The 14636-nt window shown below is 42.8% G+C and overlaps 1 protein-coding gene across 1 annotated transcript; it reads right to left on the bottom strand.

Annotated features, from left to right (window-relative positions):
• Nucleotides 1-1384: 1384 nt before the first annotated feature.
• LOC110531273 (amphoterin-induced protein 1-like) lies at nt 1385-9527 on the bottom strand. Its single transcript, XM_090185424.1, has 4 exons — nt 6815-9527; nt 6197-6379; nt 4965-5453; nt 1385-3215 (listed from the first exon to the last, which is right to left on the bottom strand). Exons 1-4 carry the CDS (start codon nt 7283-7285, stop codon nt 2826-2828), a joined length of 1533 nt encoding a protein of 510 aa, XP_090041550.1. The 5' UTR covers nt 7286-9527; the 3' UTR covers nt 1385-2825.
• Nucleotides 9528-14636: the final 5109 nt, after the last annotated feature.

The following is a 14636-nucleotide window of genomic DNA, read 5'->3' as shown; positions in this document are numbered from 1 at the left end:
CTACAACATGATGTATATTAATGGAATATAGCATGCTAGCTACAACATGATGATGTATATTAATGGAATATAGCATGCTAGCTACAACATGATGTATATTAATGGAATATAGCATGCTAGCTACAACATGATGATGTATATTAATGGAATATAGCATGTTAGCTACAACATGATGTATAATAATGGAATATAGCATGCTAGCTACAACATGATGTATATTAATGGAATATAGCATGTTAGCTACAACATGATGATATATAGGCTACCCTGCCGCCTCACGTAGGGCTGATCAGGCTGTTGATTGAGGCCTGTGGAATGTTGTCCCACTCCTCTTCAATGGCTGTGCAAAATCGCTAGATATTGGCAAGACCTGGAACACGCTGTGCTACACGTCGATCCAGAGCATCCCAAACATGCTCAATGGGTGACATGTCTGGTGGGTTTGCAGGCCATGGAAAAACTGTGCCATTGTCAGCTTCCAGGTATTGTGTCCAGATCCTTGCAACATGGGGCTGTGCATTATCATGCTTAAATGGCACGACAATGGGCCTCAGGGTCTCGTCATGGTATCGCTCTCTGTACATTCATAAAATACAATTGTGCCCATACCATAACCCCATCGCCACCATGGGGCACAATGTTGACATCAGCAAACCGCTAGCCCACACGGCACCATACACTCTGTCTGCCATCTGCCTTGTACAGTTCAAACTGGGATTCATTCATGAAGAGCACACGTTTCCAGTGTACCTGTGGCCATCGAAGGTGAGCATTTTCCCACTGAAGTCGGTTACGACTCCGAACTGCAGTCAGGTCAAGACCTTGCTGAGGACGACGAGCACGCAGATGATCTTTCCTGAGACGGTTTCTGACAGTTTGTGCAGAAATACTTTGGTTGTGCAAACCCACAGTTTCATCAGCTGTCAGGGTGGCTGGTCTCAGACAATCCCGCAGGTGAAGAAGCTGGACTTAGAGATCCTGGGCTGGCGTGGTTACACCGTGGTCTGCGTTTGTGAGGCCGGTTGGACGTGCTGCTAAATTTGCTAAAATGACTTTCGGAGGCGGCTTATGGTAGAGAAATTAACATTAATGTCTCTGGCAACAGTTCTGGTGGACATTCCTGCAGTCAAGCATGGCAATTCCACACTTCCTCAAAACTTGAGACATCTGTGGCATTGTGTTGTCTGACAAAACTGCACATTTTAGAGTGGCCTTTTATTGTCCCCAAGCACAAGGTGCAACTGTGTAATGATCATGGTTTTTTAATCAGCTTCTTGATATGCCACACCTGTCAGGTGGATTGATTATCTTGGCAAAGGAGAAATGCTCACTAACAGGGATGTAAACAAATTTGTGCATCAACATTTTAGAGAAACAAGCATTCTGTTCTTATGGAACATTTTATTTGAGCTCATGAAACACAGGGGCCAACACTTTACATTTTGTGTTTATATATATATATATATATATATATATATGTATATTCAGTATAATATCTCATCTCTTAGTGACTGGCCTCTTAAAACATAGCAACAATAAAATAAAATAAATAGCACTGTTACTTCTTCCTAACGATGATTATAATTCTCCATTTTAGATAATTATTTTGGCAAAGGAGAAATGCTAACTAAAAGGATGGAAACAAATTTGTGCATCAACATTTTAGAGTAACAAGCTTTGACTTAACAAGGGTGAAGTCTTCGTACAGTAGTTGACCTATTCATAATTAAATCAAGTATCAAGTGAACCACAATGACCTTCTATTCCACTATTGTGCTCTGTTGCTATCTCATTATGACTAAATAACTATCTGACCTAATTATGAGGGAGTAAAATAGAAGTCACATTTCCTGGTTCCCACTCTGTCTGGTCTGTGGGCCGTAAGGTGACGCTTATTGATAACATGTTGCTCCTCTTCAGTATGACTCACTGGTAACGATTATTCATGACCTGCTGGTAGCAAACATAATAGAGAGTTTGGCCAACTCTGAAGACGTCTGTCTATCGGTCTGTCTGTCGGTCTGTTGGTCAGTCTGTCGGTCTGTCTGTCGGTCAGTCTGTCGGCCTGTCGGTCGGGGTGGAGGGGTATATACATAGAAATATAATTACTAGAATAGACATTCCCATCCAAGTCACTGTTCTATGATGGGTGGACTGACGGCCATATTGAATGTACCCATGTCAGGAAGTAATAGAAAATCATTCCATTTCTGTGGGCATAGCTACCGTGTGTACGTACTAACGTCTGCAGAGGACGCTCCCGCTAGTCTACTTCCAATCAGTAAATAGAAATAGGAGTCAGTCTACAAGGCTCATGTTCATGACTTTGATTATGTCACATGTATGAACTATTTTATTTTCCCAAACGTGTTCATTTCTATTTTATATCCTTTCTTTAAATGTTTAAAATGGTGCACGTCTCATATTCTCTGTATCTCCACCAGGCAATGTCTTCCCGAGTACTGATACTGTCCAAACATGATATCCTCTTCCACCATTACTGTTTCACAGGAAGGAATTAGTGTCCTCCTACACTACTCTGTCAGGCTTTCACAGTATGTACTGTATATTTAAGTGCTACAAATTAAATGCTGGAACGGTCCTGACTATTGTCAATTGTCCTTGTTAATACCAAGGCAATGTGTTTAACACTCCCCTGAAGCTTCTCATTGGTCCGTTTGGTCAATTTGGGGAACTGTGATTGGCTTTCTGTCCAAGTTCCCACCTCCAGGAAGTATTCACAGTTTCATCCAATCACACCACATACATCACTGATCCATCCAATCACGTCACAGCGTACATCGAGCTCTCCGGTCCGTACCATCTCAGACCACTACGGGGGTGTCAGAGAAGACCAAACTAATAGACTCAGCCACAGACTTCTTCCTCCTTCCCTTCCCCAGTAATCCTCCCTCCTCATCCATCTCTCCCTGGTCCCCCTCCATGTCACTGGGGTTCACTTTCCCGTTCTGCCCAAGCTCCTTGGGGTCGATGAAGGCCACGTGCCTTGGGTCCGTGTTGTTCGCCAAGTCTTCCTGGCTGAGCATGGAGGAGTGGAAGGAGTCCTGGTGGTTGTTCTTGGGGCAGCAGAAGCATCGGCAAGGGGTCAGGTACAGGTAGATGAACACTAGGACCAAACTGGTCACGCAGCCCACCAGGGTGGTGTAGGCCGTATTCAGGTTCTCGCCATTTCCCTTCTCCGGGAAGTTATGCACCTTTGGGAATTGATAGGAATGAAGTTGAATTTAATTTAGATTTTGCAGACGCTCTAAATTGAATTTATAGAATAGATTTGAATTGAATTGAATTTACAGTGGCAAGAAAAAGTATGTGAACCCTTTGGAATTACCTGGATTTCTGCACAAATTGGTCATAAAATTTGATCTGATCTTCATCTAGGTCACAACAACAGACAAACACAGTCTGTTTAAACTAATAACACACAAACAATTATAATTGTTCATGTCTTTATTGAACACACCGTGTACACATTCACAGTGCAGGGTGGGAAAAGTATGTGAACCCTTGGATTTAATAACTGGTTGACCCTCCTTTGGCAGCAATAACCTCAACCAAACATTTTCTGTAGTTGTGGATCAGACCAGCACAACGGTCAGGAGGAATTTTGGACCATTCCTTTTTAGTTTCAGTTTAGCAATATTCTTGGGATGTCTGGTGTGAACCGCTCTCTTGAGGTCATGCCACAGCATCTTAATCGGGTTGAGATTAGGACTGACTGGGCCACTCCAGAAGGCGTATTTTCTTCTGTTGAAGCCATTCTGTTGTTGATTTACTTCTGTGTTTTGGGTCGTTGTCCTGTTGCATCACCTAACTTCTGTTGAGCTTCAATTGATGGACAGATAGCCTTACATTCTCCTGCACAATGTCTTGATAAACTTTGGAATTCATTTTTCCATCGATGATGGCAAGCTGTCCAGGCCCTGAGGCAGCAAAGCAGCCCCAAACCATGATGCTCCCTCCACCATACTTTACAGTTGGGATGAGATTTTGATGTTGGTGTGCTATGCCTTTGTGTGCTGTGTGTTCCTTCCAAACAACTCACCTGTAGTTTCATCTGTCCACAGAATATTTTGCAGGTGCATCCAGGTGCACTTCAGACATGCAGCAATGTTATTTTTGGACAGCAGAGGCTTCTTCCATGATGTCCTCCTTGAACACCGTTATTGTTTAATGTTTTACATATCGTAGACTCGTCAACAGAGATGTTAGCATGTTCCAGAGATTTCTGTAAGTCTTCAGCTGACACTAGGTGTCTTCTTAACCTCATTGAGCATTCAGCGCTGTTCTCTTGCAGTCATCTTTGCGGATTGCCACACCTAGGGAGAGTAGCAACAGTGCTGAACTTTCTCCATTTATAGACAATTTGTCTTACTGTGGACTGTCTTTTAGAGATACTTTTGTAACCCTTTCCAGCTTCATGCAAGTCAACAATTATTAATCTTAGGTCTTCTGAGATCTCTTTTTTTCGAGGCATGGTTCACATCAGGCAATGCTTCTTGTGAACAGCAAACTCACATTTTGTGAGTGTTTTTTATAGGGCAGGGCAGCTCTAACCAACATCTCCAATCTCGTCTCATTGATTGGACTCCAGGTTAGCTGACTCCTGACTCCAATTAGCTTTTGGAGAAGTCATTAGCCTAGGGGGCTCACATACTTTTTCCAACCTACACTGTGAATGTTTGAATGATGTATTCAACATAGACAAGAAAAATACAATAATTTGTGTGTTATTAGTTTAAAGCACACTGTGTTTGTCTGTTGTTGTGACTTAGATGAAGATCAGATCAAATTTGATGACCAATTTATGAGGAAATCCAGGTAATTCCAAAGGGTTCACTGTTTCTTACCTTTATTGATCCCCAAGGGGGAAATAAAGACGTCACAGGATTACTGTACACACAACATCACAACACACAGCGAACACATTACAGAACAGTAAACACCTTGAGCAGCACGTAGATCGTCTCGTTGAGGGCTTCGCTCACAGCGTAGCATGTGTACGTCCCCGAGTCGTTCGGCTTCACCGGGCCGATCTGGAGACTACCGTCAGGAAGCACCTTGGCTGTCTGATTAAGGCCTTCCGTCACCACTACATCGCCAGGCATCACCCAGGTCTTAGACAGATCTCTGTGTTTAGTATCACAGCGCAAGATCAGCGTCTGTTCCAGCCAAGCTTCCTCGTCCGCCTCGTAGAACGTACTACAGTTCATGTAGTCTCTGTTGAGGTCGAAGACCCCCACCCTGCTTTTCTGGGACCCGGGGAGATAGCAGCTGTACTCGTCTTTAAAGTCCAGGGCTGAGTTGAGCCGGAGGATGTGCCAGTGTGCCAGGAGACTATATAGGCTACAGTCACAGATCAGTGGGTTGTTGTGGAAGTAGAGGCCATTCTTTATCCAGGCAGGCAGCACCTGCAGCTCCTCGATGGGGGGGACCTGATAATACAGACATTATGAGAAACAATCCTAATAATAACACAGACATTATGAGAAATAATCATAATAATAAAACAGACATTATGAGAAACAAATACATTTTTAATGCATGGGGGACCTAATAATACAGACATTATGAGAAACAATTACATTTTTAATGCATGGGGGACCTAATAATAATTATATATTTTATTTGCACAGCACACTTTAGAATTCAGGTAAATCTCAAGGTGTTTCACACCTCACAGGCACAAACATAAAATCCTAAAGTCATAACAGGAATAACATCCTAAAGTCATAACAGGAATAACATCCTAAAGTCATAACAGGAATAACATCCTAAAGTCATAACAGGAATAAAATCCTAGTCATAACAGGAATAAAATCCTAAAGTCACAACAGGAATAAAATCCTAAAGTCATAACAGGAATAAAATCCTAAAGTCATAACAGGAATAAAATCATAAAGTCATTACAGGAATAACATCCTAAAGTCATAACAGTGCTGTAGTAACAAGCACTGCAGTCTGTCTGCAAGGTCAACATCATGGTTTGGTCAAGTAAACACAGTAAAGGTATAAAAAAAAACATTATACACATACACATAAACACACACACACACACACACACACACACACACACACACACACACACACACACACACACACACACACACACACACACACACACACACACACACACACACACACACACACACACACACACACACACACAGTCTTATACCTTGATCCTGTTGGAGGAGATGTCCATCAGGCTGAGTTTCTCCAGGCGGGTCTTGTCCTTGACCAGTTCCAGGGGGAATCGTGAGATCATGTTCTGGGACAGGTAGAGTTTCTGCAGGCTGTGGAGACCCTGGAAGGCTGAGTGGTCAATCTGAGATATACGGTTGTTGTACAGCAACAGCACCTGGGAATATGGAGAAATTAACAGTAAACATTACACTTACAAGTTTCAAAGGAATAGACACATTTCAAATGCCATATTATGTCTACTTACAGTGTTATAAGTATGTGCAAATAGTTTTAAAAAATCTCTCTGTCTCTCTCAATCTCCTTCTCTCTCTGTCTACCTCTTTCTCAGTCTGTCTCTAATCCCTCATTCTCTCCGTCTCTCTCTCTCTCTCTCTCTTTCTCTCTCTCTCTCTCTCTCTCTCTCTCTCTCTCTCTCTCTCTCTCTCTGTCTCTCTGTCTCTCTGTCTCTCTCTCTCTCTCTCTCTCTAATCTCTCCCTCTCTCTGTCTCTCTGTCTCTCTCTCTGTCTCTCTGTCTCTCTCTAATCTCTCCCTCTCTCTCTCTATCTCTCTCTCTCTCTCTCTCTCTCTCTCTCTCCCTCTGTCTCTCACCTCCAGCTGCCCCAGCGGCTCAAAGATGAACTCGTCCAGCTGTCGCAGGTTGTTGGAGGACAGGTCCAGGTAGCGCAGGTGTTTGACGTAGACGAAGGCCTCAGAGGAGAGGAAGTGAAGGCCGTTGTGACTGAGTAGGAGGTTGTGGAGTTCGGTGAGTTTCACCGTGGTCCATTCAGCCCTCAGCCGGGAGACGTTGTTGTAGCTGAGGTCCAGGACGGCCGTGTAGAGAGGCAGGCCAGTGGGCACCGTGGTCAGATTCATCTTGGAACAGCTCACAATGTTACTGGCACAGATGCAGGTCTTGTGGCAGTTGAGGGTTGAGGCTACCGCCCCAGACGGGAACCAGAGGAGGGCCAGGGAGAGGAAGAGGTACAAGGCCCATCGAACCTGGATCCTCCTCAGGCTGAGAGAGGGAGAGGCAGAGGGGGAGGGCTCCGGCTGGGCTCCCGCTCTGCGTGGAGGCAACATGCTAGGAGACGGTCGGTGTGTTGTTATTAAAGGAGAGGAACTTCCTGTATTATGGTTCTCTTCCTACACAGCATGGTGCAGCAGCTGGTGGAATCCCTGGCATCGCTTAATTGAGGTCTGAGAGAAAAGCAAACAGACTATTGTTGTTTGAAACAGAGACATGGCTGTTGGACAGGAGAGGATATCGTCATGGTTACATGCCTGATAGAGTGGAAGTATATTTCCTAAAATACGTTCAGTCACACACACAATCACAATGAGAAACAATACATTTGCATGCATTCAGATTTTAACAAATATATATATATTTTTTTTTATTTGATTAGTTTCTACAGCATTCCATTTGCTCCAAAACAGCATGATAATAATACAGAATGTATCCTACCTTAACGTTAGATCAGATTTAGCCATCCTCAATCATCCTCTGAAATGAAATCCATCCGCTGCCAAATCAGACACGTCTGTTTATAATTTGCACCTCGTTTTAGTCCGTACAGTAATAGTCTCTCCAATGTGAGGACAACAAACGGGATGCAGAGAGACAGAGAGGAGAAATCCTTCCTCGCCTATAGTCCAGCTTCAAACAAAACACTGCTCTGCTCCCTATCCAAATCTCCATAGAAGATTACGCAAGGATAAAATTATGCAACGATAAGATTACGTAAAGATCAAAGAACACATGCCCTAGGACCAGTGTCACTCACCCAACCTGAATGAATGAATGACTGGGATAAGTCGGCTATGGGTCCAGGTGAGATGTATTTTTTTTAAAGGTACAGATGTCGGATCGTAACTTGATCACTCTTTTGTCGCAGATATTTTTCATGATGCTTCAGGAAATTCAAATGAATCTCATTAGTGGCTGAAAATGAGCAGTTCTCTTTTTTTATCCATGCGGGGGCAGTCGAGTCTTTGGGATCAGGGTTTAAAGGTAACGACATGTAACGTATGGATTTGCAGTAGTATACGCGTCAAAAGTCCCAATGCAAAGTTACACCTCTCTTTTCTATTTTTCTAGTTATTTATATTGAGGACTCAGCAAGCCAGCCTATTCCCTATAATGTAAACTCCAACAGAAATAACTTCAAATGTACAATTTCAAATTAAACCAAATTGTTTGCACTCATAAATACTGGTTTAAATGTTATTTTTTTTGCCAGCTTACAAGCAAATACTTTATGAATTTATTGTTACAAATCAACTTGCAAGGTTGCTAACCAACTAGCCTGCTGACGTGAAACCTACTAGCGTGCTAACGTTAACCCTACCAGCCTGCTAACGTTAACCCTACCAGCCTGCTAACGTTAATCCTACTAGCGTGCTAACGTTAACCCTACCAGCCTGCTAACATTACGCATGAGTCAGCCAGTTGCTATCAACACCTAGTTTAAGGCTACAATAAACCAAACCACTATTTATTTTTATAAATAAATAGCGTCCTCTAACCAGTTATCAAATAATGTTAGCTATCTATATTAAGTTATATTAGCCAACAAGCTAGCCAAAAAGTTAGCTTAGCCTAATTCACAGAGTACATGCAGAAAGCTTGACAAAACAAAAAGGAGAACAGATGAGGGCAAGCGGGTACCATTTTCTCTTTCTGGGTCATTTAGAAGATTTCTGGAAATAAGTTAATACATTTGTAATAACCCAAAAATATAACTACGTTTGTAGTTATTGGTAACCGGTTTGTGACTACAACTAAGTAGTCTTTTGACCACTCAGTCTTTTGACCATAGATGACCACCACGGAGTCATCTATGATATTTTAAAAGAGGAAGCTAAATATGTTTTTTTTTCTCCCATCTCATCCTCACCCTCTGAATGCCGATTACTGTAAGGAATTCTTTCCAAATAATAAAAAAAAAAGAAAACTAACAAAGGTACGAATAGATCATTGCGAAGGCCAAATTACAGAGGAATAACTTTTGGAGGTTATTAAATCCTTCCAGTCTGGAAAATCCCCAGGGCTTGATGGCATACCAGTAGAGGTATCCATTGTTCCATTGCTCCATTGTTAGCTTGTTTTAACTACTCCTATAGAAATGATAGTCTGTCAGGTACTCAGCAGGAAGATCTGATTTCTCTATTATTAAAACAAGACCCAGATGGCAAATATAAAGAACCAGTCCATATAAAAAAAACAGTAAATACTACTTCGTAAAGAGTTTTGAATTGTAAAGAGGAGTTAAACAAGGGTGTCCGCTGTCACCACATCTATTTGAAATGCTAGCTATTTAAATCCGATGATAACATTAGAGTATTAGAAATCCAAGGCTTAAAAACAAAGGTGTCCATGTATGTCGATGACTCAAGTTTAATGTTAAGTCTGCAAGCTAGATCTCTGCAATGTCTCATTGCTGATGTAATGGCACAGCGGTCTAAATCCAACCAGCTGTGATTTGGAGTCCCATAGGGCACCACACAATTGGTCCAGCTTCGTCTGGGTTTGGCCGGTGTAGGCCGTCATTGTAAATAAGAATTTGTTCTTAAAACCTGTTAAAACCTGTTCAGCTGAAACAGTGGCGCAGGGAATGCAAAAATATTCTTAGAAATATTTAACCTACACACATTAACAAGTCCAATACCTCAAATGAAAGATAAACACCTTGTTCATCTACCCAGTGTGTCAAATGTTTTACGGCGAAAACACAGCACATATTTATGTTAGACCACCACCAAAACAAAGACAAAAGGCAGCCATTTTGTACCACAAAAGATAAAATGACAAAAATCTGGATTTTTAAAAAAATCATTCACTAACCTCTTGAAAATCTTCGTCATATGACATTTATGTTTTGTTCGATAATATGCATTTTATATCCATAAATCTCGGTTTACATTGACGCCATGTTCAGAAATTCCCCAAAATGTCCGGAGGAATTATAGAAAGCTACGCCAGATAACAGAAATACTCATCATAAACTTTGACTAAAGATACATGTTCTACATATAATTAAAAAGATACACTGGTTCTTAATGCAACCGCTGTGTCACATTTTTTGTTAACGCTACGGAAAAAGCCTACCATGCAATAATCTGAGACGGCGCTCAGACGTAACAATATTTCTCCGCTATGTTGGAGTCAACAGAAATACAAAATTACAACATAAATATTCCCTTACCTTTGATGGTCTTCGATCAGAATGTAGTGCAAGGAGTCATACTTCAACAATAAATCGTTTTGTTTCATAATGTTCAATTCTAGTGTCCAAGTAGCAGCATCTGCTACCACTTTCAGCTCAAATGCCCCAAAAATGACTTCTGGTCCAGGATAACTTTGCATCAAAACTTCCAAATTACATATTACAGGTCGACGAAACTGGTCAAACTAAGTGCAGAATCAATCTTCAGGATGTTATAATCATACAGATCGAATATCATTCCAACCGGGACATCCATGTTCATCTGAGGCTGATTGGAACAAAGGAGGCACTCTAACGCATACGCGCGCCATCAAGCACATGAAAATCTTTGCGACACTTACTACTTTTCTTCCCATTAGGTCAAAGTTCACAGCAAATGCTCCATTCCACTTTCTACTGAATGAGGACATCTAGTGGGAAGACATAGGAAGTGTTTCCAGATCCATAACTTGTTGGGAAGGGAGGGGGCGATGACGTCAAAGTTGCCCTAACTTTCAGGATTCCAAAACTAGTTTGGAAGATTGCCTGCCCTGTGAGTTCTGTTATACTCACAGACATAATTCAAACGGTTTTAGAAGCTTCAGAGTGTTTTCTATCCAATAATAATAATAATAATAATAATAATAATAATAATAATAATATGCATATATTAGCAATTTAGGACAGATTTTGATGCAGTTCACTATGGGCACGCAATTCATCCAAAGGGGAAATACTGCCCCCTATCCTTAACAAGTTTCTGACTATATATTTTTTAAATGGACTCTCTGAGCTAAAATCGTTACAATATTACATATTGGATCTTTCAAAAATGTTACTTTTACATTGCCCTGTAGTTTCCCTATAAAACGGGCTGACGGTGAGTATACAAAATATATCAATTAGCTTTCAATAGAAAACTTGCGCAGGTATTTGTATGCGTGTACACATGCATATACACACACTTGCATTCAAACATACACACTTGCTTTATTTTTCTTGTGGGGAAAAGTATTCCAGACCCCTTCCCTTTTTCCACATTGGGAAAAGCAAAAAGTTGAGGGGTCTGAATACTTTCAGAATGCACTGTTCAACTACTTCTCTGTCTCCAAACCCTCATTCATGAGAAGACTCTACAGCGCAGTTTGGAGATGGCAGCAGCGATTCGGCTCAGCTCTGATGTCCTGTCGTGTTCTAAAGGATGGGTGATCAATTGTGATCGATTCACTTTCCATAATATTGATAAACTGTGGCCATAAGTACAGCTACAGTAGCGAGACTCATGGGTACAGAACGAGCATCTGCATCTTCTGACTGGCTGTGGTGAGAGAGACATATAACGATGAAATTCAAATCACCCAGTTGGTCAATCATTCTCAGGGTGACTGGTGAATGCCTGCTGTTGCAGTCATAAAATCTCTCTGTTTGTTAATAATAAAAAAAACTTGTGACCACACAGCAGGACTGAGAGGTTATTGCAGACTCAAAGCTGATTCCTACCAACAATGCATACACTCCAAATGAAATGTGATTCTACACCTTATTTAGGATGTACCTACATGGGGACTTCATAACAGATACAAAACAGATTCATAACACATACAACTCAGTCGTAGTTAACACATAAACATTTATTGTATTGTATCCCTAATTTATATCCCGTTAATCTCAGTTAGTATTTACCCTGTGATGACTGGCCCTGTTGATCTCAGTTAGTATTTACCCTGTGATGACTGGCCCTGTTGATCTCAGTTATTATTTACCCTGAGATGACTGGCCCTGTTGATCTCAGTTATTATTTACCCTGAGATGACTGGCCCTGTTGATCTCAGTTAGTATTTACCCTGAGATGACTGGCCCTGTTGATCTCAGTTATTATTTACCCTGAGGTGACTGGCCCTGTTGATCTCAGTTATTATTTACCCTGAGATGACTGGCCCTGTTGATCTCAGTTATTATTTACCCTGAGATGACTGGCCCTGTTGATCTCAGTTATTATTTACCCTGAGATGACTGGCCCTGTTGATCTCAGTTATTATTTACCCTGTGATGACTGGCCCTGTTGATCTCAGTTAGTATTTACCCTGTGATGACGGGCACTGTCTGTCTTTGAGGGGATTTGTAGCTTAGTCCTGCCCAGCAGTGCTCTGTGTTGAGGATGACAAAACACACACACACACAGGGAGGCAGGCAGGCAGGCAGGCAGGCAGGCAAGCAGGGAGGGAGAGAGGGAGGGAGGGAGGGAGGCAGGCAGGCAGGCAGGCAGGCAGGCAGGCAGGCAGGCAGGCAGGCAGGCAGGCAGGCAGGCAGGCAGGGAGGGAGGGAGGGAGGGAGGGAGGGAGGGAAGGAAGGAAGGAGGGAGGGAGGGAGGGAGGCAGGCAGGCAGGCAGGCAGGCAGGCAGGCAGGCAGGCAGGCAGGCAGGCAGGCAGGCAGGCAGGCAGGCAGGCAGGCAGGCAGGGAGGGAGGGAGGGAGGGAGGGAGGGAGGGAGGGAGGGAGGGAGGGAGGGAGGGAGGGAGGGAGGGAGGGAGGGAGGGAGGGAGGGAGGGAGGGAGGGAGGGAGGGAGGGAGGGAGGGAGGGAGGGAGGGAACCTGTCGCTTATGCAAACACAATAAACCACAACCACCCACCAACAATTTCACTCACATTCACAGCCCGGAGCTGAACACACACAGGTTGTCTGGATCCAAACTGAACTGCTCTCTTTCACTATTCTTTCACTATTGTTTCATTTCAAAATGAATAGTTAATCAGAGCAATTCAGTTGAAATCCAGGCTAGCACACAACACAGCCACAACACAGTCACAACACAGTTAGAGTCACATTCACAACACAGTCACAACACAGTTAGAATCACAGCCACAACACAGCCACAACACAGCTACAACACAGTCACAACACAGCCACAACACAGTCACAACACAGTCACAACACAGTCACAACACAGTTAGAATCACATTCAGTGGATGGATGGAGGCACCGAGCCACCGAGCAGGGAGACCTGGTAATCTTATCCAGGCAGGTTGGTTCGTCCATCACCAGCTTTGATGAGCTTGTTGAATTCTTAATGCTGTTATACTGGGCCTTATTTGGCAAGGCTTGATTGGGTCGCATCGACTATAAAAAAAAAAAAACATTTTAGTCTCTGCAGGGATGCCCCTGAGATATTTGCTGTCCACAGGCCTGTTGTGTCTGAATTCTGATTCCGTCGCTGTCCGCCTCAGGGGTGCTGACTATTTTTCATACAGCTCAAAGTGAATAATGTTCAGTTCGACTCTCTGTTACCTGCTGTGATGAGGACAGCGTTGCCTAGTAACCAACAGTACTGCAGTGGTCCACTTCACTTCCCTTTGCTCTTCATGTACCAGATAACGAGGAAACTACTATTACACAAACACTTTAGTTTGTTACCCCTAGCATGTCCCTTCTCTCGTCACTTAGCAACAGGCTTGTGAGTTGTTCTACAACATGTCTGTGTTGACAACAGAGACCATGCACTACACCAAGCCAAGGACAGACCCCAACAGGTGGTCATGTGATACGCTGTCAAAGAGTGGTACATTAGATATCGGTGTCGTCATCTGGAATTTACATAAACTAGGTAGACGGGTTGTCTCCTACATGAACAATGTTCCAACATACAGTGCTGTTGCCATAGGTCTGGGATTTTGATGAGACAAGCATAAAGGCCTTAGCATCATGAGTTGTTTACAAGTACTCTTCAAACCCGTCTGTAAAGCATCTTGTTTTTTACAGAGATCCTATAATGAATTAATCTCTCGAAGGTCACAACTTGAAGACTTGTTTATGTGCTGCTGTGCTACGTGCGGCTGTGCAACATGCTGCTGTGTGGTTCGTTGCTAACCATACTTTGCTACCTGCCAACTTTATGTTTTTTACTTTTTAATGACCGTTTATTTTATTATTTTTTTCCTCGCTCGACTTATTTCATTCAACTTTTTCACTCCGGATGCTTTATCTGGACGTGGTTCTGGACGTGGTTCGTCAGGACCTCTGGCGAGGATAGCTGTGTTGCAAGCCCAGCTTCAGAAGTAATCGTTAGGCAAGGGTAATTTCAGTGTAGGAAAGGATGAAACAGCGTCTGTGCCACCAGTAAGTACAGATAGTAGTATCCTTCTCATGGCTTCTGGAGGGAAATGCTGTAGGAACGCTCAACCGGTGTCGCTCATTCAGCCGACAGAAACTTTCAACCGGTTCTCCCCAT

The sequence above is a fragment of the Oncorhynchus mykiss genome, chromosome 9, assembly GCF_057628025.1.
Source record: "Oncorhynchus mykiss isolate SJ-2025 chromosome 9, ASM5762802v1, whole genome shotgun sequence".
Classification (NCBI taxonomy): Eukaryota; Metazoa; Chordata; class Actinopteri; order Salmoniformes; family Salmonidae; genus Oncorhynchus; species Oncorhynchus mykiss.
The sequence above is the reverse complement of the archived record's forward strand: the minus strand, read 5'-3'. Positions and strand labels throughout refer to the sequence as shown.